General features: G+C 42.3%; 2 protein-coding genes across 12 annotated transcripts in view; one reads left to right on the forward strand and one right to left on the reverse strand.

Moving 5' to 3' along the window:
* The window catches only part of TBC1D7 (TBC1 domain family member 7), a 72,045-nt gene that overhangs the window by 40,620 nt on the left and 5,227 nt on the right, over positions 1–26,198 (forward strand). The window contains exon 9 of one of the 6 annotated variants that reach the window (XM_068931833.1): positions 775–5,694. The exons of the other annotated variants lie outside the window; for them this stretch is intronic. Within the exon in view, the coding sequence (XP_068787934.1) occupies positions 775–815 (41 nt within the window). The 3' untranslated portion in view covers positions 816–5,694. Of the gene's footprint in view, positions 1–774; positions 5,695–26,198 lie in introns of those variants that run through there. 6 annotated transcript variants of the gene reach the window in all.
* The window catches only part of PHACTR1 (phosphatase and actin regulator 1), a 344,608-nt gene that overhangs the window by 13,483 nt on the left and 304,927 nt on the right, over positions 1–26,198 (reverse strand). For all 6 annotated transcript variants that reach the window (XM_068931821.1, XM_068931822.1, XM_068931820.1 and 3 more), the window contains 2 exons: positions 11,211–11,266; positions 5,706–5,767 (listed from right to left, as the gene is read on the reverse strand). In XM_068931821.1, the coding sequence (XP_068787922.1) occupies positions 5,706–5,767; positions 11,211–11,266 (118 nt within the window). The remainder of the gene's footprint in view (positions 1–5,705; positions 5,768–11,210; positions 11,267–26,198) is intronic.

Consider the following 26,198-nt stretch of genomic DNA (forward strand, 5'->3'; position numbering starts at 1 on the left):
TGTTCAGAGCTATATGATGAAATGAGAAATCTGAGATGAGTTCTCACATTCACAAACGCACGAGCCAAATTAGTTGCACTGCCGGCACTTTTTACAACACTGAAACTTACTGCACCCCCTTCTGTGCATGTTAATTCCTTCAGTGGGCATAAAGATCAGTGCATGGAGTTACACATGAAAAAATGTCAAGGGCATAAGCACCTTGTGAAACTTTGGCATTAATGTGCATTTTTCATTCCTAGGTGATAACTGAATGTGACATAGACTAAAAGCTGTTTCTTCTCCTCCTCTGAAATAACACAAGAATTACTGCATATTATTTTTGGAGGTCCTGACTTAGCTTGACAAATGTACAACCAGTGCAATTTCAAGTGCTTATACACCCCATTACAGCTTTGCTCGGTGTCTCCCTCCCCACAGAACAGCTGGGGCAAGCGAAGCACAGAGACGAGCACTCACTCAAGGTGACCTAGGAGGCCTGGGGCAGAGCTATGAACAGAAGATGTACTGGGTCTTGTGCCAGTACTCTAGGAAAGAGCGTCCTCAGATCCACAGCTTATTCCACATAATTGATGTATAGCCATAAATCTACATATATTTACATACATATATACATAAAATATTCACTACATTAAACCAAAGTGAAGATCTAAGTATAAAAAATGAAAAGAAAGGGACAACCACACTGAGTGGGTATTTTTTATAGCAATTAATAAAAGTGACATTATTTGTCCTGTTAATCAACTGACCTGCCTCTTTTTCATACCATTGCAGAGAATTCTTGGGAGTTGCTGAGCACTCGGATCTCTCAGTAGGTCTCAGCTATGCAGAGCACCCTTAAATCTTAATGATAGTGACAGCTGGGAAGAGGGCTTTGCAGAGCAAACTCTGTAAGTGGCTCCACAGCAGGCATCAGTTCAGTGTCTGTGGGAAGGGCATGGCTCACCTGGGATCTCACCTTGGAATTTATAACATGTAACTGCAGTGTCTTGGGTCAAACTTGTTTAATGCTACGCAATACTTCACGGACAACAACTGAAAATGAGCTCTGCTGCCTCTGCCAGACAGAAGAAATGGGAGACCCTTGAAACGCACAGTGAAAGGACACATTGAAGGACAAGATGTGATTGCCTGCATAAGGCAATGGTGCTCCAAGCAGGAAGCGAGGGATCTTATGCATTGAGCTGGCTCCCTGCAAATGTTGTCAGGCTTTATTAACACTGGTGAGTTTGGAAATTTTTCAGGGGTATTTTAGGGAGGAACTTCAAGGAGAAGTTTCCTCAAAGAACAGGTAGCCTATGATAAGAATTTCACTATAAAAATCTGGAATGAGTACGGACCCTTTTTTAAGCGTGGCAAAGGGATTTTTTTTTTTTTTTACTTCTATTAATACCAGAGGCATGTACATGTGTCTGTCTCCACTTTTTCTGGGTGTATTCCCTTGCCATATGGATTTCTATTTATCTGTTTGTAAAGATTTGTGAGCTGAAGGAGGACAACTTTTAGTGGGGTCTCCCCATTATTTTAGTGGAAATCAGGGCATTATCCATTTTGAAGAAAATGGACTGGTATTAGTATAAAAGCAGTGTAAATGAGGACAGAAACTGTTGTCTGGTCATGGGAGATCAAGTTGTCCTCTGTATATTCTGGATCACTGAAGATAAAAAGGGCACATTTCAAGCTTTGATACTAACCCAATTTGCAAGAGAAGGCTTAAAACAAACCCATTTTCTTGGCATGGGAAATGAAGCAAACCAAAGCACTGTCACCAGGTAAAGTGGAGAGAAACATGCTCTTGCCAGTCATGGTTTTGGGATTTAGCCAAATCTGAGATGCTGAGTTTGCCTCTCTTCAACCACACAGAGCTTGTTGTCTTGCCACTTCATTGTTGCCTGCTTTGTTACCTCATTAAAATGTTATGGTTGTTATTTAATGATGAAATCAAGCTGAAAAATTACAGATCCTAACTGGCAGTGTACACAATTCCCACTCTCCTTTGCTCTCCACCTTTTGTGGAAAGACGTGGATCTATGTATCTCTAACAAAGGAGCAGGATGTGATAAAAATGGCCCCAAGCCCTTTTCCCTCTTTGAGGAGAAATGCAATTTATCCAAATTAACAGCTAACCTTTTTTATATTCCAACCTATTTTTCCTCTTCCTCTCACCTCCCTCTGACTGGTCACACCTGTCTCAAGAGTTCATTATTTCAAACGCCCTGCACGGATCCAAGCCAAGGGAGGTCAATTAAAGAAATGACTGAACAGCAAGACATTTCCCAGTGAGGCATCAGCTTGCTCACCTGTGAACACAGAGTTTGAGTTCTACTGGGGAAGTAATTCAACGGGAGCAAAGATTTCACAGACTTTAATGCGTGGCCTTTAAGAAACAGCCACGGATCATCATTTAAGTTGTCATTATTACTGCTATGAAATTTTTAGTTTTGCAGGTAGGCCTTTGTGAAAAATTAACTATTGACAGTGGGGGATAGGAAGCAGTTAACAGCTCTGGAAACAGGGAGCATGATGCCACTTGAAAGAAGAGAAGACAGGAAAAGAAGAATGTTATTCTTCTTTGCAAGTGATTTGTAACATGTTCTGTTAATCTGAGCTACGACTGCATCTCTGGAATGGGAGTCCTCATGGGGAGTTCAGGCTTGTGTTAATTGCCTTGGTATACAGCCAAATACACTGAGGTTAAGAGAGGATAAATTCTTTGTAGTATTTCCTGGGGCCCGGAACGCCTCATGGAGGGGACTTGGATACAATAGTTCCCCAAGAGGGCCTTCACACACTCATATTCTGGGAATGGGCTTGTGGGGTGGCCTAGACCAGTGCTCAGAAAAATCTCTTCATATTCAGATGTCCCTCCTATTAAATTATAAAAGTCCACATGTCTGAAGTAGCTAGTTCGACCCCAAGGAGAAGGAAGAAGGAGCAACAGGGTGACTGGATATGCAGAACCCATCTTTAGAAACTCTGGTTACAGGTGAATAGGCTTTATCTTTCCATCCTACGGCAGAAGGGAAAGGAGTTTAAAAGAGAGTGTACCAAACTGAATTTCCCTCCTTTTAGTTCTTTCAGTGGCAGCTATTCCCTATCCCCAGTTAATCTGGAGTTAGTAGAGGCTGAGAGGATGAAAAGTGCTTCAAGGGGCAGCTTGTTATACATCGCCTGTTCACAAATTTTTTTTTAAAAAACATGCCTGCCCAGATGATGGATTCAAGTACAATTTATTGCCAACTTTAGTAAGGCATCTAGACTTAGCAAGGTAATCTTACTTATCACAGTATGTCATGTAACAGCTCATCATCATAATACTGCAACAAAATGTCAGTTCTGAAGGAATTTTAAGAACAGCTTTTTAATGGATGAAGTAGATTGTTCCAGCTCTAGTAGAGTTGGAATGATGCTACCAAAATCAGGGGCCGTAGCAATATTTACAGTATATGATCAAAAATCTTTTCCATGGCTTCTCCAGGATCCCTTTTCTTCTTATTACCAACCATATATGGTTACAAGAAGGCAAACTGGCATACCTTCCTTATGCTGAACTTACTTACCCTGTGGGCATGCGTGTGCATTAAAACCCACTGCAAAGGCAGAAATCTGCTGGGGAAAACATTTGATGTGCTCAATTAAACCTCTCCTTGATCTGAGGTTTAAAATCCGTTGGTAATAAGACTTCAGGATGGATGGACAGAAGGAGCCTGCCACTCTTCTGTAAACACAGAGACACATCTGGGCCATATTCATGACAGGCAGAACTGGGGAATAACAACAGCTTTTGCAGGATTCACTAGGTGCTTAGCATCTCTAGGTGTTACATATCCACTTGCAAACTTTATTCGCTTCTTTCATCTAGTCATTACTGAGCTTTTCCGACAGTGTGTTTGGTAGGCGAGGCTATAATTTGTTGTTCTTTCATTAAAATTACAAGGTGTCACCGCAACAATTAAAAACGGTTTAAAAAAATAATCAAGACCAAACAATGCTAACTCATGTTGCTACCAACCTCACAAACACACCAGGGGGAAAAAAAAAAATCCGTATTTGAGAAGAAGCCAAAAAAGGCTAAAAGGAATGTGGACCTGGAATGTGGATATGAACATGAAAGAGCAGATTGCCAGGGGATTGGACTGAAGCTGTTCTTGCCATTGTTCCTACTCAAAAGTGTAAACAAGACAAATAAAAAAAACTCATAGAAGACAGCTGCTGAGATTTTGAGGAGTAGATACTGCTGCAATGCTACAGCAATCTGGGAGTTTTAGATTACCATATAGCTGAGGCCTCCGTCTGCAACGGCCAACTCACATTATGCACCTTTCCTACAAAATAGCAGAGGATGGGGATGTGTGTGATGATAACACAGGCTAGGCTAGCAACCCCCCACTTCTTAGGCAGCAGATTGTGCCTGGGTAGCTTTGCTTTTTATCTATTACAGCTGTTCATCAGATGGCACTAATGTTTGGATTTGATTCCTGTACATGTTTATCCTTCTATGTACAGTGAAACTGAAAGACTGCTAAAACAATATTTCTAGTTTCTATGCAGAGCTTAAGGCCTGTGAAACATCCGCAATGCAGTTAGGTTCTTCTCTTTCAGAAAATGCTATCAGGGGATGCGAGAACATTCTTGCCATTGCTGTCAGGAATATAAGTGTTTTAAAAATAATGTTACAGCTCTTTGGGCCACATATTTAGCTCCTGCAGAAAAAAGCCCAGTTGACATCAGAGAGCTCTGCTGACTCACATGAGCTGAAGAAAGTTTGAGATTTCCAATCATGAAATGAACCAATCCAGATCTCTGAATGTAACCTTTGCACATATGTTCTGTTTATAGCCCTTTGTCTTTGTGATTATTATTTGTACCATGAAAGTTTGCAATCACATAGGTCAAAAAGATTTAAAAAATATAGGAATGGATTGGTGCAAACATGAGTTTCTAAGGAACTTTCTCCATCTCTGTAGATGGGAAATAAGTGAGTGCCAAAATAAAGTTTATCTACAATAACAGGCTAGCTTGTTGGCTATGTACATTGGGACATCTGTAGACATTTAGGCCAGCGGAGAAACTGAACATGCATATATCTGAAATGACTGTTATTCAGTTTTAAGAGCAAATGATTTTCAAATGGGAGAAAAACCAAAACCAAACTACTGTGCTGTTTAGTCCGCCCTTCCCTGCTGATACAAGATTGTTTTCTGCACTATACACCATTTTCTAAGTGTTTATTTCTATTTAGTTTAAATGCCTCAAGTGACAACCTCTCCTTCCAGAGAAAGTCTATTTCCCAGTTCAATGCTTTTTGGTAGAATTTTCAAATGCAATCAGCATTGCTTGGACTTCACTCTCCCTGCAATCCTTGCAAGCCATTACCTTTACAGGGAGCAGGGTTAGATCAGTGCTAAGTCTGTGTATCCTTCACTGTTCAAAGTCCCTTCTGTTACAGAAATTAGATCTTTGGCCCAGTCTCAAAATGTTACTGGCAAAGTAGTCCCCAAAATAGTCCCCAGAACTCTTCCCTTCACTGTCACTTACACTGACTTACACTCTACAGCAGAGGTGATTTCTTTTAAAGATTTCTTTTAAGAATTGTTTCAGGCTCCCTTTTTAAAAATGGTGCTGTGGAAAGGAAAAAGGCAAACAGTGGTGCGGTAGGGAGAAAGTTATAATAGTGCCATAATAGGATAAAAGTTGCTTCTCACCTTACGCGTTAATCTTCTTTTTATCTCTCGTTTTTCCTCCTGCTCCTCTTGCTCATTCCGAGCTGTAAAAGATTTGCAAAGCTCTCAGACTGCAGAGTGATCACACACGCACAGTATGCAACAAACAAGCCTCATCGTCAGCATATTACTGATTCACTGGACTTCTCTGATGCGGATCATGTCCCTCGGGGACTAGTGAACTTCCTCGATCCCTAACTATTGCACTTCCTCATACACTTCATGAAATATCTACAGCCTCTTTCTTTTCACTGTGTTGGTACCTCTTCATGTGTCTTGCTTTCTAAAAGGGCCAGGCAACGAGCCAGCTCTCCAGAAACCATTATCTCTACGCCCAGGCGCCTGGTGGCCTCAAGGAGGTTCAGATATGATATGGTCAGGTTTTGAGGAAAGCGGGCTGTGAGGTCAACAATTGGAAAAGAAAAAGATGTGTTTTTCTCCAGATACAGAGTAATTTCTCTATAGCTACTTTTTGAAGAGAATGAAAAGAAAACTCATAGCAGGGATGCCAGGTAAAACTGCCAACTTCCCATGGTCTAAGCAGAGTAAAGAGAGACAATCCTTCCATGATGAGCCTTCACAGCGTTGCACTGGAGCATAAAAGCAGATCTTAGGGCAATCTGCTTCCAAAATTAAAACAAATACAAAAAATTAAAACAGAAGATCATGTGTGACAAGTTCTTGCCAGGGCAAGCATCAGCCTTTATCACCCAAGAGCACAATATCTAACATGCAACTACAGTACCTGTTCTTCAGCTTAGGAACTCAAGGACCTCTCTGCACTGATGTTTACTAAAAGTCACTAGAACCTGGGTTCCCAGGTATTCAGCTCCTAAGTCAGTTAGGACCTGTTTCTGTTGCTTTCCTGATGTCTGAATTGCTCCTTAATCAAATCATGCCCACATATAAAAACCACCTTTACTTCAGCCTAGCTGATGGGTTCAGGCAAATACAGCTCATCAGCTTCTCATGTAACTATCCTGTGCCCCTTCTGTGATCCTGCTCTCACTCCGATAGGAGTAGCTCAGGAAGGGATAACTGTCTGGAAGGGAGACACACACCTCCTAGGCCACTCTGAAAATGTTTGTCCTTGCCTAGGCATAACTGTCCCATCCACGCTGCTTAGCTAGTGGGCCACAGCGCAGTGGCTGATGATGTGAGCTCTGGCTGCAGTCATGCCAAGTCCTTTCCATCATTATTAGGTCATTTTACATGCACAGAACATACTGTACATAATGCCTTTCACTGAAGGGTCTCAAAGCACCTGAAAAGCTTCCCTTGTTTTGTAGGGAAGCTAAGGGAAGTTTTCTACACGATTTGAACACAAGTTTAGCACAGTTTTGGATGAATAAAGGGGCACCGACCTAGCAGATTCACTTAGCAAATACCTGAGACAATTGAAGATGTTAGTGGCCCTCTGGCTAGACTCAGCGAAACAGAACATGAAAATGTTCCTCAATTCCTTCAGCACAGGTGGTCTGAGTAAAATTGCCCAACTTTGCACTGAATTGAAACTAAGGGGGAATCCTACTTTCCACTCTGCTGATCTGGCTGGAGAGGCAGGGACCTCTGGCAGAGCGGCAGTAAGAAACCGCTAGAAGTGGTAACTTCTTCAACAGGCCAGCCGTTCGCTAAGCGGGCACAGGTCAGCACTCACATGTCCACCAACCAATAGAGATAAATACAATATAAAGAGGTCCTAACTCAGCGGAAGTCTGTCCACAGCAAAGGCGATGCAACGATCCCAACCAGTGTATTTAAATTGGTGCTTTCACTGCCAGAAATAAGACCTAAGGTACAGAGAACATGGGCAAAGTCCCAGAGCAGGTGAGAAGGAGGGTGAAGTTGGAAGCCAGATTTCTTGCTGCACAGGATAGCAGAGGTCTATAGCAATTGCTCACTGACTTCAGCAGGATGAAAAATTCTCTACCAAAGTGGACAAAGAGTGAGTCAATGTTATGAAGTTTTATAATATGTCTCTGATTTGTAAATGTCGTATTTCCAAAAATAACGCTTACCTTTTCTGGAGGAAAAAATCTAATACTATAGCAAAAAAAGATCAGAAGACAGCTGAGAAAGTTACGAATGGCTTCTAAAATGATGATTGGAATACCTCCTACACTGATAAATATATTTTTCATGTTTCCTTTTCCCTTTCAATGGTTCCCGCCCCTGCTGGGCTGGATTCTCCTCTAGCAATTCGGTCCTTCCTTTGTTTCTCAAAATCAGAGGAGCTGGTATTGCAAATGCTTACTCGCAGTTAACAGGGCCACTGAATGAATCTTTGTAGGATTAAGCTGCGAACTGAGAGAGATAAACAGAGCCTACATAGAGTTGGGGCAGAACTCAAAGCAGCTGAGGAGTTACGTAAAAACACTTAGTTATGGCAGTCCATTTTTGTGCTCCGCATACAATGCCTGTCTTTCTCCTCGCTTCTCAGCCCAGTCACCCACCTTCAGAGTCAGGCCAAAACCTCTACCAGGTCAAAGTTGGGAATTAGGAATCCATTCCTCTCTGAAGTGGCTTTGTTCTAGCCATTTTTTTAAGAATAATTAAATCTCATGTGAATCTCGTGAAGCTACAAAACTGTTGCTTTATTTTATCTTAGGTGTTCAGGAGATACACTGCTCCTCCAGACCTCTGAGTGTGTGCGTGTTTGCATGGGGGTGTGGTTTTTGGGCCTGATTTTTGTGCCAATGTGAAACGTCGACCAGAATGGCCTGAGACCCCGAGAGCTCAGCTAGCTATTGTTTTATGAGGAATTTATGCAAGTTGAATGTGTCAGGTTGACAACTGAAGTAGCTGACAACTTCTGCCCGTCGCAGAAAATGGCACTGGTGGTGGTGGGTGAGAGGAATTCAGACATCCTTCCTCTTAAACTAGTATAGCCTGGAAGTATTAACTGCAAAAAGAGTTGTTTAGTCTTCCCATTAACCCTGCAGGTCTGGACTTGATCGCACTACGTACCTTTAACTTAGGGAGCCTTGGGTATACTTCAGTGAAGGATCCTTCAAGCATCAGTTCCCCAGTTCTTTGCTCTGACTGCTATAATTTTATTGTTGTTACCAGCAAGCCATTGGATTTGTGTAATGGACTGTTTGCTATTATAATTCAGTGAAGAAGGCTACCTCCTAATTATCCCAGCACCATGGAGCTGGGACTTGATCACTTCATGTATCAAGACTGGATGTAGAAATGCATTTTGTCCCATTTCTTGCCATCAGATCTTGCAATCATGCCGTTAATGTCACAGGAACATCATGGTACCAAACAAGACATTTGCGTCACAGAAATTACAGCTTCAACTGTGGAGGAAATCCTATTTATTCAACTGGGAGTTGCTGGGTTTTCTTTTTTTTCTGGTGTGCTATGAACTGGCCTTTTGAAAATAGCCTGACTTGGTCAGGCAAAGACTTTAATACTCCTCTTTTCATTATTGCTTCCTATGTATCTTTTTTTGTCAAGCTCTGCTATACTTACCATAATTCTATTTCTCAGCTGTCTAGAGAAAGAACATAAAATGATGCTGTACAGAGCAGATACTTCACTTTTTTAACACCGTGGCATTTTATGCTATTTTTTCATTATGTTCTATTTTAATTGTTTGTTGCTTGTCCTGCTGTGCTTCACCAGAAGTTGGGATGCTTTGGAAATACCACGTTATTTTTTCCTGCAATTATGAAGTCGTTTGCCTACCAAGACACACATGTTTTAGGGCAGGTCTGTGCTTAGGAACCCAGCTACAAAATTTTCATTTAAGGAATAAAATATCGTTCCAGATTCAGGATAACGTTCAAATATGCCTCTGTCATTTAGGAGCCTATATTCAATTCAGAAAGAAACCAATGTGACTCAGGGGCAATTCCACTGAAATATAAGACAAGTCACGTTGCTACGTGACTGCGACACTTGACAATGTGACCTTTAAGAATATCTGTGTAAGGCACCCAGGTTTGAAGATGTTTCTCTGTTCATGCCAGTTCAAATGCCGCTGCCAGAGCAGCTGCCTGAGATCCCCATCTTCCCCGAGTCGCTTGCAACCACCCTCACCAGTGCCAGGCTGGTGTTCACTGGTCACGTAGTGGTGCCAGGTGGTGCGTGACACATGGCTCATGCTAGCTGCAAGTCCCAGGATGATAATATAAGCTGCCCAAAGAATTGGCGCCTGCTCCCCTTTGTCCGAGCCCCGCTTTGGTCACCCTGCGGGTCCCTCCTCCTCCAGCTGTTTCTACTCCCCGCCAAGGACAACAGCACAGCTGGGTATGCCACCTATCTCCCCCCTTTTTTGCCCCCTGGAAGGCTGACCTTCTCTGGCTGTCAGGCATGGGAGTTTGGAGTAGTCAGTAGGCGCACAGTTATCGAAAGGGGACTGACCCCAATCAAATGGCTTTCCCGGTGGCCTCGGGGTCACTCAGACAGGCTCTGGTGTCCAATCTTTTCTCATCTTTACCGTGGCAGTGGTGTCTTTGTCTTTCTCTTTGTCTGGCATGCATAGTTAACATGAACAAATGGAAAAAAATTGCTGTTTTATTCCCTAACGCTATCACATACGTCTTAGGAATTTGATTTTCCAGTATTTAATCTATCAATTTTACTAAAACCCAGAGAATTAATCTCCTGCTACCACACTCCTATGACTCTGCAACACAGTTATTTGAACAACAATGAAAGGCACATTATGATGCTAACTAAGCAGACACTATGGTATTTTAAGGCATTATTTAGGAATACTTTTTCCTGTATTCCTTTTTTTAATTCCCTGGAATGATGGATTACTAACTTAAAAAGGGAAGAACTTGTTTCTTCTGTTCTCTGTTTTCAAACTACAGAACATTTAGACAAATAGCTTTGACTTTTTAAATATTTAAATCACTTTGATGTGAGTAAAGAAACAGTCATTTTTTTTTCTGATTCATTCACGAGATTATGAGATTTAGTCTGAACTCAGAGCTGCTTCCGCTGAAGTTGAGGGCAACACATCCAGTAACTTGACTAAGATCAGGAGGCTCTGTAAATGATGTTTTGCCCCTTTAAAGTATCATTCAATGTTTTGAAGATCTAACACTACATTTTTGGTTCATTTAAAGGAACAGTGAAGATTAAAGGTTAGAAAATTCAAGCCATGACCTGAAGTCTTTACTAACTTATTAATAATGAGATGCTCATCGGTGTGAGAACAGCATAAAGGCTTTTCAAAATGCCCCTCTGTTTGGAATAGGACTTGCAAAAGAGACTCGATGTTTGGGTTTTTTTTTTTTTTCCAGATACTGTTCATACTTGTGAACTTACTGGCTCTGATTTTAATAAATGTTTCTACAGTTCTAAAGGTCGTTATAGACTTGCATGCTTATTTGCATTTATGATGCAGTTTATTATTATGATGCACATAACAGAATAGTTATGTTTTATAAAAAACGCACAACATTATATCTAAACTAACCCAAACTAGCTGGCTCCAGATTAAGTCTCATTAGGATCAGGACTTACGTTTCAGAATGTTCCTCTGCTCCAATTCCTCAGCAGTCGGCCTCTGGCTCAGTCGTCTGCGAAAAAAGTCCAAGATCAGTTTTTGGACCATATCACATCCTCTTCAGTTCAATGTCTTTAAGAGTTACTTTGTGGCGTGACAGGCAGAGAGGGAAGTACAGACACTGCTCCATTATGTACTTGCTATGCCCGTGCCATGCATGACACAGATCATGCCCCTCTTTCGCAGTTTCCTCTGTTTCCAACCCATGAAAGACCAAATATGTTATGTCATCTTAGGCATGACACTCCCACCCCTACCCCAGGCACAGCCGCCGAAAGCTAGGCTACACAGATGTCTTCACTTAGTTTCCTTCCTCCCATGCCTGCTTCCTGACTTTCACAAGGATTTCAAGCTAAGACCCAGCGGCCCCTCTCCCTGCCCTCCCGCGAGCCTCCTGACTGCACCCAGTTTGTTCAAACCCTGTCTGAACACACAGACAGGCCACAGAAAAAACAAGGGACGGTTTGGCGGCACCGACTGCAGCACAATAGCAGCCCTCCTCCTCCACACCCTCACTTCCCTCCTCCTCGCGCTACTTTTATTAAACTGTATCATGATAAATTAGCGTGACTTGCTAGTCAACCTGTACATAATCGAGTCACAACAAACGCAATCGAATTACAAACGGGGGCCCTGAGCACGGAGACAATCGGAAAAGTCAGAATACAAAGCGAGAGAGAGAAGCACAAAGGGGTATTAGGAAAACAAAGAAAACCAGTGAGATGACATCAGAAGTCAACACTGCTGGGCCTGCTCATACTCTCCTCTAAGTCAATGGGAGTTTTGTCGATGACTTTGGTGACAGAATAGAGCCTTCCTCATCGTTCGGACGTGGTCGTTCAGAGACTCGGGGGCCTCACGCTTTGCTCTCTATTTACCAACTGCTCTGCGAGTTGGCTCATCAGCTCCCCTGCGAGGTGCCGGGTGCTGAGAGGAAACGTGATGTGAACGCTGGCTTTAGGGCCTCCCCTTCTGCGATGGATACTTTCTCCCCTCCAGGCACAGAAGGCGATGAACCTCCCTGAAATGGGGCCAGCTTTATGAGGCCGGCCAAGGGATGTCAGACGAAGGCTGCCAAGGGTTCAGTCACAGCTCAGAGATGTCCACACAGCCCCTGGCCCTTGCCAGAGCCTGGCGTGTGCTCCTGTTCAATACCACTGCCGCAGGCACAGCAGCCCCTCGAATGCCTTCTCCACCACGCTCTGGAGCACAAGGGATGGACAGGAGCCTCATCCCCTACTCGAGCTGTATGAAGGCTAAGGGCGCTGGACATGCCCGATTTTAAACAATCTGAAGATTTCCACTAGCCGAGGTGATACCAACCGTACTGCCTCTGTGGCTGCTTTGCACCTCTAAGACAAAACAACAAAATATGGCCCTACTCCAGCAGAGTATTAGGACTTTCTAGCTTTGTACCTTACCCATGGCAGATTGAACAGTTATCTCATTGGAAAAGTGCTGAAAGGGACAAAATTCATCCTAAATTCAGAGGCAATGAATGTCTGCAAAGTACTTTGAAGACAAAAAGCGCTATTCAAGTGCTGCCATTGTTATCATCATCTTTAACATACGGTAACTGTTGCTAATGGGATACTTAAGACAGTTCACCTTAGTACTATGAAGCAAATATAAACTTGCTTTTTCTCTAGCAGTGCTTGAAAATCAAAGGGAAAAAGTTGCCAAGTTTAGCCTCCCATGTGTGTCTGCAGCAACTGAGTTATATAATGTTTTTAATCCACCACACTGTGATGCTTTTCAAGAGGATGCATCAGAGGAATGTTAAGGACAGATTCCAGCCATTCAGTGTCTGACCACTTGTATAGGAACAAACATTAAACATTAATAAAAGGAGAAATCACTTTGAAAAGACTGTTTCCTGAAAAGTTCTCCCCTTTCTCAGTAAAACAAGGATGAAAAGACTCAGCTAACAGTTTTGTCAAAAACAGTTCACACTGGAGAATTTCAAATAAAAGGCTGAAGTTTTGTTTATCTACGTGAATGATTTACTTGAAAGAAAAAAAATTACTTCTTAGTAGGTGCCATGAAGTAGGTGCATTTAAACAAAGCTTTTACTTGATGGTGTGTCATTGCTTCCACACGTGAGAAGAGGGATCTCCCCCAAGTATGCCCTCAGCATTATATGTATCCCATACTCCTGAGCTGCTCAGAGACTTATGGATTGTGGGTCTTCTTCCCCAAGCTGCATGGCAGGGTCCCTACTGAAAGCCCGCCAGAGATCTCTGTGTTCCTCATCTAGATTCAAATTATTTTATGGATCTGATAATCTGCCTTTTTCAGGCTGCAGTGTGCTCCTACTCAAATGATGACTACCATTTCAAGGGATGCACCTACATGGCAGAAAAAAGCCATGATACTTTTGATAGATACAGCCTGGAGATCTAAAGCTATCTGCCTTCATGGGGCAGTGAATCCCTTCTAGACTCTTAGAAACCCCAGAATTTAAAAAACAGCAATACTTAGGCAGTAGGAAAAGATAATGCACCCTTGTATTTTAACAAAAGCATGACTAGTCCTTACAGTGCAAGCATAAAGCACAGCTGAAGGATGAGGAAGGTAATGAATGGAAGCTGTGGAGCGGCCCAGCCTCCACTACAAATATCTGCTTTTCACCTCCATGAACAGCTGCTGCGTCTCCATTTCCATCATCCTTTCAGCTTGAGCCTGCTCCTGCTCCCTCATTGTGAGTCCCTCCTAGCCCAGCTCCTCAGTCACACTCAACCTCTTCCCCATCACCTTCCAAGTACTCATCATTATTTCTTTTCTTGGTTTCTTGGCCTCTTCCTTTACTTTCTTCTCTTGCTTCCACAGTGACCTCCACCCCCAGTCTATCTTTGTGCTTTACAAACAACTCCATCAACACCTCAGAACAGCTTCCTTTTAGTTCTTTTTTCTTGCCTCTTAACTTTCGGGTTTGCCAGATGTTGGGCAGTTGTTAACGCTACTGTCTTTGAAAAACTCGATACTAGGTAGTGATCCTGTAAATCAAGAAACACGAGTAGTTATTCCTTCATTACCACGGCTTCAAAGATACAGGACTTTTCATACAAATTTCAGTATACCCTCTTCAGTGCACTGTTCCAATTTTGGCATACACTCGAGGTGATACAGCCTGCTCTATCTTCCCTCCTGTGCTGCTTAGAAAAAAAAATATTAATGAAGCCAACCTAGCTTACAGAGGTTGATTTCAGTGATTTTTATTGCTGGATTGCTGCTGTGCTTTATTTCATCTAACATTAGACGGGCTGTGTGAAGCTGTCAAGAGGCCAGAGGTCATGAGAAAAGTGTCTAATTAGCAGCATAATCAGAATAAATAGGAAAAAAAGAGATGAGGACAGATGTGCCGGCAGAGCCTGGCTGGTGATGCAACAGCAATGGAAAGATCTGCTTATGAAAACTATAAGAATCAAGTGGGATGTACGTTGCTGTTGCTGATCCAACAGTACCTCTGGCTGCTTCGTGGAGCTCCAAGAGTATAGGTCCCTAAGCAAGGAAAAGGCAGGCAGGTCTTAGAAAGTAACAAGTTTTAGAGCACTTTCTGTATCTAAAATTCCCCCTGTGAACATGCTTAATTGTGGCTGTGCCGTCAGTACAGTGCTGCAATAAGTTTGAGGTGTTCAAGGGCATAAAAATATTTGTTTCTTGCAGTTGGTGCTTTGCAATGTATTATCTGTCTTATACTTCATATGTTCTTGCAACATTGTTACTAGCAATTTGGCAAATACACTGATAAAGGTTTTGCTGAGAAGAAAACCTGGCCTTCCTAACATTTATGATGATATAAAGAAAGCACTGCTAGGATTTCGCTGAAAAAACATACCCAGATGAAACTGTTACTGGAAAATGAAACAGTTTTTGCTCAGATTTGTAAAGATAAACTTCACAGCAAGCCAGTTTTCTGAATTAAACCCTGTATGATCAAACGCATCATGTTCCTTGTGCTATACAGTACTCAGTTCTCAGTAAGCACATTGCACAGGGAGGGGTTTTTTTTGGTAACTCACTGTGGTCTGGGCAGAGCATGGCATGGTAGATGAACAGGAACTCGGGGGCAGGAGGGGCAATCACATACAAAGTCAACTGGTGTTGATTTAAAGTACTTGTTGGTGGGAACACAGTCTCCTCAGGGAGCCAGAGGAAAAGCATTTTCACCGGCAGATGTTACTGTTTTGAGCATGGGCGAGCAAACCCAGAAAGGAAAGTTCCTGCTGAATGTGGCAGTGTCCAGCATGAGCAGGAAAAGGAAAAACTAGCTGTACATCTCCCCAGGCAATACAAAACACTGAAATTAAGAACCCCCATGGTGATGCTTACCCTCCTCTCCAGAGCAGCTGTATCCTGAGGGCTCTCGAGATCATAGCTGACTAGCCAGGGGGATGAGAATCAGATTTTTCCAGCCCATTTGCCTGGTAACGCCTCTGAAGGAAGGCACTCTTGGCTGCCTGGGCCATCCCCCTAAAAGGAGTAAGTCTCTCCCTCTTTCGTCTCTTGGCTTGCTGTGGATGAGCTCTGAGAAAGAGCTGGTTAATGCTGTCCAGCTCACTGGTGAGTGAAAAGGATGGTGCTGGACAGGTGGTTTCTGGATAGCAGGAATTCATCTTTGCTTCTTCCCAGAGGGCAAGAATATTTAACAGCTTAGTATAGGTTCACCTGCAAGTATAATGACTGGGGATAATATGAGGCTTGCTAGAAAATGAAGCCCCATATACTTGCTAGGCTTGTTAACTCAGAGTTTGTAGATAGATGAGGCAGAACCCAGCGATTCTTTGGCTCTTACATATATGGAGACATCTGGTGTGCGTGACCCAAGAGCAGTACTGAATGGCAAATAGGTCACCGACAGGCACAACAGGGCAGGCAGCAGTACAGCGAGGCAGCCAGGACATCACTAAAATATTTTGGAGCCCAGCCATGCTCACACAAGAGTTACTATGATATAAGTTACCCTGATGTAAAATACCTTCTGAGTGCAGTGGTGCATCACTTCTGGAGCAACTTTTACATTAATTTTGTAGAGGCAAATCTTTTTACTCCAATGCAATGTGCTTCATACTGCCTTAGAGACAGAGGCTCTAAATGAGGAGTAAAACTGAGTTAGGCACTTAAGAAGCTGTCTGCTACAAAGAACTCACTTGTCAGATAGATCGTTAATTGGCATAAATGAGCATGACTGAAGCCAATAAAATTGCTCTGATTTACATCAGCTCTATAATTTGACATGAGGAAAATTCAGTAAGAGTAAAGGGTCTTGCTGTTGCTTAATTTAGCTTGCCTTCCTAATAACAATGCTGATGATAGCAAAGCAATATTGATGAAGTATGGGTTACCAGGGCTCTCTGCAGTCCCATGCCAAGTTTAGAAAATTAGAAAAGAAAAACAGAGGAGTAGAAAATCTGGAATTTGCTTGTGGCAGTTAACTGTTAGCAGAAGGCAGGAAAGAACTACGTTCTTTCCTTACGCCATTGCATAACAAGCAAAAAATACTTGTAAGCTGGGCAGGTCACCTTCTCCTGAAGCATCAGCCCAGATATTACTGGCTAGACTTTAGAGTCTACGGAGAACTAGTTTCCTCCTAACAGGAATTAATAAATTGGATCAAATACAGTTTGTGCGTAATGTGTGCGTAAACAGAAAGCATATTAAATAGAGAATCCTTATCCAAAGAAGCAAAAGTAAGAATGTTATACCATTAAAATTCCTGTATGAAACTGCACTGAGATGCTGGTTAATTTGAAAGATACATTATCTCTTCCTTTAAGCTCTCTTCCCCTGTGTGACAAGTCTCCTGGTATCTGTCATGATAACATTCCTTTTCCTGAGAAATTAAGGCAATAAAACCATGAGGAGAGTTTGTCATGATTCAGTTACCACATAATGACTACTGTCTACTTCCCTGCTGATTTAAAATATTCAGCCCCTGGGAGACCGTGGTACTTGTGCAGCTAAAAAAAACCTGGGGTAATGACTAGAGAAAACCAAAGCAGCCAGAGACCCCAGTCCAGCCTCAGGAAAATCAGTGAAGCACCACTCCAATAGAGTTTAGATCAAAACTCGTTGGAGAATTTTGGTAGGAAGTGCTGGCTTTTGGCGAAAAATTTTAAAACTGGTAAGTGTCAGTTGAAGATCTAAGGACTTTCTGATGGTGGCTCCCTGGCAGGGTACTTCTGCAGCCTCAGCATCCCAGTTTCTTCCCTGGGCTGGACCCTCCTGGTCCATCTGCAGCTCCCCAGATAGCTACGACAGTCCCATGTCCTGGAGAGCAGAGGCAGTGCTTCTGCTCAGCACTTCTTCCTTCTGCACACATTTGCAGTCATGTATCCAGCCGGGCTCTGCATGCAGATCAGATTTTCAACTGAAATTGTTCAGATTTTAATTTAGGCTCTAAGCAGTCCCTTACTACACCCAAAACTTCTGCCTATCATCACAATCGCCCATTTTGTGTTAAAAAACAGCTTTGATGATTGACAGAAATTTTAAAGCTCCACCTAGTTTAGATCGCTGCGAAGATTTTTAGGAAGACTAATCAGCAAGTTTTCTGCTTGTTCAAACATATGTGGATGGTGAAAAATAAAACCAACCTGGTCTTTTCTTTAAAACTCTGAATCTGACCAATTTGTTCTTCTTGACTCAGCTCAAGAAATGCAGTCTTTTCCATTTCAGCTCACTATCGGATTCATTTATTACGATTCTGGTTGGGAAAGTTACAAGTTTCCCAAGAAAGAACAGAATAGATCAGATTAGCTCTCCTGGGGAAAAAGAACCATATTCAAAATGTAGATTTCATCCAGTCACTATGTCTGCATAAAGTTAAATCTTGCCTAGCGTATACAGAATAACTTTCTTTAAAATACCTAAATAAAACAGAATCATCTTGGTCTGTAAACTCTGAATTTGTTTTTAAAAAAAATAAAGGAATGACTAGACAGCTCTACAACTCTGAGTAGAAATGGAGTTTTATAGCTGTCTGAATAATGACATATTCAAGTCAACAATCTTTCATAAAATCACAGCAAGACAGCCCAGAGAATCTCCTTTTAAAAATGTGACATACATTTGAAAATGCGTGTCATTTGTGACAGCAGCATCAGGACACAGGCACCTATATTTTCCTCACAGATTACCTAATTTCTTATTGTTTTCAAAAGACAAAGCCACATATTTCCAGTGCTATACTCACAAATTAAGGTTTTGCACCCTTTTCAGTAATATTAACTGCAAAACTCCTACTGATGTGTGGAGCACTGCACAAGATCATGTAAGCTCATGTCTCACGCCTCAAGCTCTGCAACAGAGCCCCCTCTGTTTCATTACTTTACTGTTTCATTAAAATCAAGTATTTTAGCCAAATGCTGGCTTTTCCCATAAAGTACAGTCACGCAAGGTTAAATAATTTTAAAAAAAGAGGATGGCAGTACTAAAATAGTTACATCATATGAGCTCTGCAGCATTAATTCTGAAATCTCTTCTCCCTAACCCCAGCAACCAAACATCCAACAGTCGCAGCAGGAAAGAAAGAATCTTTCTTAGAGGACCGAACTTATTATGTATCTAATTCAAGAATATATTTTAGGAACAATAAAAATTGGATAGTTTTGAATACTAGGAATCCAGAGGGATAAGCGTACTAAACGCTGGCTGGAAATCTAAAGCATGCCAGAAAAAAAAATAGATGGATGTTAGGACCCATTGTAAGAAAGCAAAAATGTTCTAAAATGTTAAGTGACTGCCCTTCTGTTGTCTGTACAGTATTGTGATAGGACACTAGCTTCTCCCAAAGGAGTAATACTGATGCAAAAAAAGGTTTTACAAAGTTAAAGGGATCGTACCTCACAGTCTGAGGTCAATCCATGAATGACTTAAGGAATAAAACGGTACCATGAAAATCAATCATCTGAGCTGCACAGATATGCTTGCTACCTATAGGCGTTCTTGTGACTGGTTTGGTTTAGAATATCCTCTCTATAACTAGCTATGTGGTTTTATGTCTGAGAACAAACATACTTATAGCAGTGAGTCTTTAAAGATACATTTTTGAAGGAAAGATGTGGAGACTAAACATCAGAAACATCCAGTGATTTGCCACAGTAAGTTAATTTTGTGTTTAAATACAATATTATTTCCTTCTCCCCAAGACCAGTGCTTGGAGGCTCCTCTTGCCATCTTCTGCACCTGTTCAGTTGTGAGGTGCAACCTTGTATTTGGAAGGTCTGCAGGAGACCAGATCACCACTAACGTATCTGCAGTCACCACTAATGTATCTGCAATGGTGTCCCCCAGCTTACACCGGACTGTCTAAAGGACCTTTCTGCTAAATGACAGGACTGCAACAGGAGTTCAGACCCCTCCAGCTCTTTGTCATCCAACCAAGCCTGCTGAGGGCAGGGGTGACTGGAGTCGTGACTATCCACTGGAGCTTTTAGCAATTTGGACTAAATGAATCTGCGAGCTTGCTCTAGTCCCCAGTACAGGGCTGCTTCTTATCATTAAAATTACCCTTGTAAAATCAGAGCCATCTCCAAGCCAGAGCCTAAACAGCAGGCTCTGTTTGCATCCCCTATTTGCATGTTTGCTCTGCTCCCAATGCTCATGGAGGGATCAGGATGTGGAAGGGATAACAGGAAAGCTCTTCCCTTTTTCCTCCCCACTCTCCCTCTAAAATCCCACTGATCTTTCCCAGCGCTCCTCTTCTCCTAGGATCATTCTTTAAGAAATTCATAGCTGCCACAAACTTAAATTTTTTTCTACAATGAGAAGCAGCTGCCAGCTCCAAGGATGGGTTAAAGGCTGAAGCGCATCCACAGAAGAATCATCTCCTCCATATACCTGATTTTGCTAGTGTGCAGACAAGACCTCATGACAGGCCGTTCTGGACCACAGTGACTATATTGTACATGGTCTGTGCATAAAAGGATATCTTACACTTCCGGTGCTGTCATGGTACAATTTTCCTAATTTAAAAGGAACAACACCATTTCTTCTTATTCACATATGCACTAGCACAACTGGAATCCTAAAATATCAAGCCAGAGACATTTGAAATGACAAAACAAACCAACCTGAGTAATTTTGGTTTGCAGACCAAATAATCTATGACTGTCACGGGTGTTATCATGACAAATCTCAATCTAACATGCAAAAAAATGCTAGTTTTAGCAAAGGAAACTGGGGTGGGGAATCCTACCATTTTGCTGACCGCTAGCCCAACACTGGTATGGCTAAATGGTATGGTGGCAATAACGGTCTCCACCGTTATTGCTGCAACTACAGACCACGAAGAATGGACACAAACAGACGTCTCATGTATATCCTCTGGTTGTGTTAGTGGGCTATACCCCATCTTTCCAGCGCTACTGTGAGGAAAAGCAAACAAACAGCACTTTAAAAAATACTGCACAAATCAAACTCATCTCCAGAAAGGCACTTTACATACAGTAAAGTCAAAATCCAGCTACCTATATTGACTTTCTCAGAAATGAGCCAAAAGCTAAAATAGTCACTGGCTCATAACATCCACAATACAGGAATTTCCAAATAATACTTTTAAAATAGATGTTGGCAGTGTTAGCAACTCAAAAAAAATGATAATTCAGTTTCTGGGAGTAAGGATGTGTAGGAAACGGTAAGACGTTCACACTTTGTGTTGTTATTGAAGTGGAAAATTCCTGGAAGTGAGCAATTTTGAGAGCGTTAAGAGTGATGAACTATTTCATGCTAGAGGTATTTCAGACTCCCAGTCTGTATGAAAGGCAGGTTATAAAGAGCAGAGAACGACTGCAAAGGATTGTGGCCTAAAATGTTCACTTGCAGGTTAAGAATTAGGCTGGGTGAAACGTTTGTGACAAACAGTAAAATTGCTGAAAAATTGAGTTCCAGCAGGTCAGACTGTGAGATGAGGTCAAATTTGATGAATACTGTCAGTCGAGAAAACAATTCACTTTTCATTTAAAAATAGATACACTTAAAAACAAAGTTTAAAAAGGCATTCAAAAATGCATTGAACAAAATATTTAGGACAGATCTCAAATGTGATTTTTCATTTTTGTTATTAAAAAAAAAACCTCCTCAATTTGCTATTTTTACTCAGTCTTCCCTCCCTCGTTAATTATTTTGCTCCACTTCATGGGTAACAAACAGAAAAGATCCCTTATTCAGCCAGCTCCAGTAGACGCAACTCCTTTTGCCTTAACTGCTTCAGTAATTATAAGCATAGGTTTACTGAAGCAGGTTAAAAGATCGCTCTCCTCCATATTAGTTTTACCAGCTGCCTTGTGGATGCCTGGGTCATTCCTGTCCATTTAGTGGTCACATCTAGATCTGAGGTACCTGCTAATCAGACCGGATCTTTGCAAACTCTTTATAACATTGATTTTTTTGTATCTGTATAACTGCTTGTGAATTTAACCATGACTTTTCTAAGGAATTTCATGTTTCACCACCTTACTCAGAAATTTGCCCTCTGTCCAAATTCCCAGCTCACTCAAGGACACAACCAGTCCCCTCCCGCTGGTGTGTATTTAATATCTCCACTGGCAGGGCCTACTTCTGCTTCTGGACATCAGCCCAGAAATAACTTTTTAAATTGTAGCATCTCCTGGAACATGAGCATGAAAACATGCTGCACCAGAGATCTACAACAGCAAGGATGGTTAGTTTAAAAAAGAAAAAGAAGTTGTTCACCTGGCTGCAATTAAAGGAAATATCTCTTAGGAAACTGTGTGGTGATTATTTTGAGAAAACATTAGATAATATTTGCTCACAGTTATATCACCTTTAGCTTTCAGTCCAGTGGCTTAAATGCATGACAACAAGATATTTTTTCCTCAGGAGAAGTCTTGTCCGATTTGCATTAGGCTATGGAGATGCACATAATTACCCGAAGGCTAAACTTGGACCACAAAGCGATTATCCTTTTTTGCTCCATAAGTATTTCCACAGCAAAACAAATGGCACGTCGCAAAGAGGCTTACTACTTTGAATGAGGAATTAGCAGCAGGAATCAATAATCTCCAAGTAACAAAGATCCTACTTCCGGGCAAATACTCTTAACTTCAGAACAAAACAACATCAAATCCATGAAGCAAAACACTTGCAGAGGGACATACAAAACCTATGTGATACGCTGAATAGGCTGAACTCTTTCTCCTCTTTATGCACCTTTTGACATCAGGTTTTTACATTTTCCCTGAAATGTCGAGGGCTCAATTCAATGGTTACTGAAGTTTCTCCAATACTAGTTTTCTGACTAACATCAGGTGCATGTATTCTTGCATGCATATTCCCCTGCCCCTCCTATATTTTAAAAGTTGAAGACACGTTATAAAAGAAGTAAAAGGTCTGCCTCATTATCACAATTCAACTGTGGGGAGGGGGGAGACTGGTAGCCATCTCATTAATTTTTTCCTTAATTAGAGCTGATGTTGAACAAAGAGGAGGGGGGGCGGGGAATGACCCAACAACCTTTTCCTTGTACAAAACGGGAAAGAAGCCTGCTCCTGGCCCCTGTGAGCTGAAGAGTCATTTCCCCTTGACCCTTCAGGTACTTCACTTCTTAAAATGCCGCTGGGACTGTGTTGTAAAAGTCTTCCCTGGAACATATCAAATGCGGGTGCTATTAAAAATAACATTTTTGCGATTGTTTGTCCTCCCAAGACACCGTACCTTAAAACAGTGATTGTTTTTTGAGTTCCTTACTGGAATGAATAGCTTATTTAGCTGGTATTCAGGCACAGAGGCTGAAGAGAGTTATTATTACAAATGTTTTGTATGCAAGACAAGCGCAGTACGTTTGTTCAGGGCTGCTGACATGCCACAGGAGAGGCCTGGATTTCCCTGCAGGGCATACACATATGTCTGGAGATGTCAGGACTGAAATACCTCTTTCCTGGGCTTTCAGTGCTCTGTTTTTGTGACATTTTGCTGCTTCCTGTGTATCCAGCTGTGGTGAAGGCAAGGCAAGTAGGCTTGGAGAGAGGTAGTAAAGGAAAGCAGCACACTAGCTCTGACAAATCCTTTCTGAACATATATCAATGACACACAAAGTATTTGTAAAACTGGAAACTGCAGCCTACTGCTATGAGATGTTGTAGATTGGTATTAAAATATGCAGCCTAGGATGGCCTGGGGAAAGGCGTACAGTGCCTGTTTCCTAGCTCCGCTTGACTTCATCATTACTTTAAAACCTGCAATTTCTCATGCATCAGCATTGAGCTAAAGTAAAAGAATACCCTCTTCCAGCCCCTCCTTCCAGCCCCAAGTGGCCACAGCCATGTGGACTTGCTTTTTGCTTTACAAGCATGCTAAATTCGCACCTGCACCATACAGTTTATTGGGTGTTAAGCCCACTCTTATGACTGGAGATTTTCTAGTGCAAATAACTCTGTTCCTGCTCGACAGCAGTGGTGCTCTACTAAGCACCACCAGCTGCTAAGGAAGAGGAAAAAAAAGTCTTCACAACTACTGCGCTCTGTCAGCTTTTCAAACTGCTTTGAGCAGTATTTTTGACAAAATGTGCAAAAGATACATGCTTCCATCCTATTTATTATTACACTGATTAGAATATTGCTTTATTTTTGCCCTTGCAGATCACTGCAGGTGTACGTATACAGACAGCACCCTTGCAGGCTGTCTGGGACGTTTCTGAGAAAAGCAAGGCCCCAGTTTCCCAAACTGAGAAAGAACAATAAATCACTGTTTGTTGCCTCTGGGTCCACCCAGAGACAGAAGCTTTGCAAGCAGATTACCTTTTTGTTTTAAGGTTCTGCTTTGGATAGAAAAGGAGAAAAGAGCTGTGAAAAGATACAAAGAACCTGAAAAACCTTTGGAAGTGAAGCTGGGACTGAGTCTTTTTTGCATTGGCAGAGGTAGACTGAGGGGATGGGGAAGTGGGATGGCCTGAGAGAAATGTTTGTTAACAGAAGCTGGGCGTCTGGAGTTGATTTCCGGGTGAATGCAGTTTGCCTGGGAGATGGTCTTGTTTAGAACTTGAATCCTGGTAATTTTTTCCATGGAGTGTAGTGCCAGGACTTCTGTCTCAAAGGCAAACCCGATACTCTCGTGGAACTGAACTGAGCTAGAGACTTTTACATGTGGACCACATGTCACAGTAAGGCATTTTTCAGAGCTTGTGACCTGTCTGTGTTGGCACAGCCATTGTGCAAAGCAGAAATTTGCCAGGAACTGTATTGGAATAGCTTTATAAGACACATTCACAGTAACCTGAGACTGAGGGGAGGGAAGTAAGTCAGGAATTGGGAAGGTCTTGGGCTGAACTTGGTCCCTTTGCACTGCCAAAGGCGCACAAAGATCAGTCAACAACCCGAGGCACTCCCAAAACCCCTGAGATGTTGTAATACTCAAGGATTTTGTCTATTATTCCTGATGTCTTTTGCTATAATTGCAGGATTAGCTTTAAGAAGAAACATTAAAGAAAATAAAGATGGTACTAGATTCTTAATTCTGATGGGTAGCATTCATTTTTTAAGATAAACATTTACATCGAACAGTGGGGCAGCATTGTTCCATCCCCAAGATTTTAACACTCACCCTAATTGTTAAAATGTGACATGTCAGATTGCAACCCATCTAGTGACAACTGCATGAAGCTCAGAGAAAGGAAAATGCTCCACAATGAAGGGCAGGTGGGAGAATCCAATCTGAGGTGGCCAAGCACACAGTGATCACGGAGTATGCTGAGACGAGTGAGCTGTCATGCCTACTATTTCCTCACTGATGCCTTGCATTTCCCCATCGCTCTCTTTATATCTGCTCCCAAGCCCTTCAGGCAGTGGCTGAATGTTGTACAGGACCTTGAAACAAGGGGCTGGGCTACACAAGGAGAAATAAGAGGCAATAAAGACTCCGGAGAGAAGAATTAAGAGTCAAGCGAAAGAAGGACAAAAGTATATCTCCTCAGAAATGTGTCACAGCCACTGTGGTGGATTTCAGAAGCAAAACCAGCTCTTGCTCCTACAGAGTCTCTTTTCAGCTGTCATGTTACACTATAAAATGCCATGGAGCTGCTAACTCACTGGAATTAAACAATTCAGTGTAAAATGCTGGCAGTACTTCTAACTGCCGTAGAGTAAGGGTCAGACTTTCTTTGCTAGTCTGAGGGGGAGAGACAAGATGGATGGTAGAGCATCATAGAGCTTTATGAGCACTGCAATTGCCCAAGTCTTTCCACCTCAGAGTATACGGCTGCCTAAAAGAGGAAAGAGGTAATGGCTCTGGCCCAACCCAAGCATGAAGGACACTCGACATTTATATTCAGTTATTAACCAGGAATGGAAAAGGGAGGGAGTTGCTGGGGCTGCTCGAGCTTTGCAACATCAGCCTCTTCTTCATCCGAAAGCAGAAGAGAGAGATTTGGGAGAAGCTGGAGGATGCCCTGACCAGGAGATCCAAGAAGCCATCAAGCTCCTGTCAGGGAAGGTGCTCCCCACTTCAAGACCGCAGTGCAGCTGCAGTGTGTTGAGCCTAGCTGTCAGCCTGACCCCAAACAAACCGGGGCGGCTGCCAGCTGCCTGCACGGCACTGGTGTCACTGAGCTGCCAGCTGCCATCCCACTGATGACAGAGGTCCTCAAATGCATAAGCAAGGGAAGGTTCCCCTCGCCAGGTGGCACCCCTGAACCCAACTGAGGGAGCAGGCTGGCACCCTCTGGAGGCCCAGCACCCTCGGCAGCCCCTGCTGTTTGAGATTGGGGCTCCTACTGCCAAGGCCAGCTTTCAAATCAAGACCGTTGATTGGAAGGCTGAAAGACAGTTTCTATCTTGACTATTGCACCACAAGGAAACCGTGAGGACTCTTCTGGCATGCCGACAAACTCAGATACTCTGTAGGACTAATAGTCCAGCCTGACATTACAGACGCTTGCTTGTTTAGCAAATGCAATATATTGAATGCTTATTTGATTAATTACTCAGTAA

Source organism: Struthio camelus, chromosome 2 (assembly GCF_040807025.1).
Source record: "Struthio camelus isolate bStrCam1 chromosome 2, bStrCam1.hap1, whole genome shotgun sequence".
NCBI lineage: Eukaryota > Metazoa > Chordata > Aves > Struthioniformes > Struthionidae > Struthio > Struthio camelus.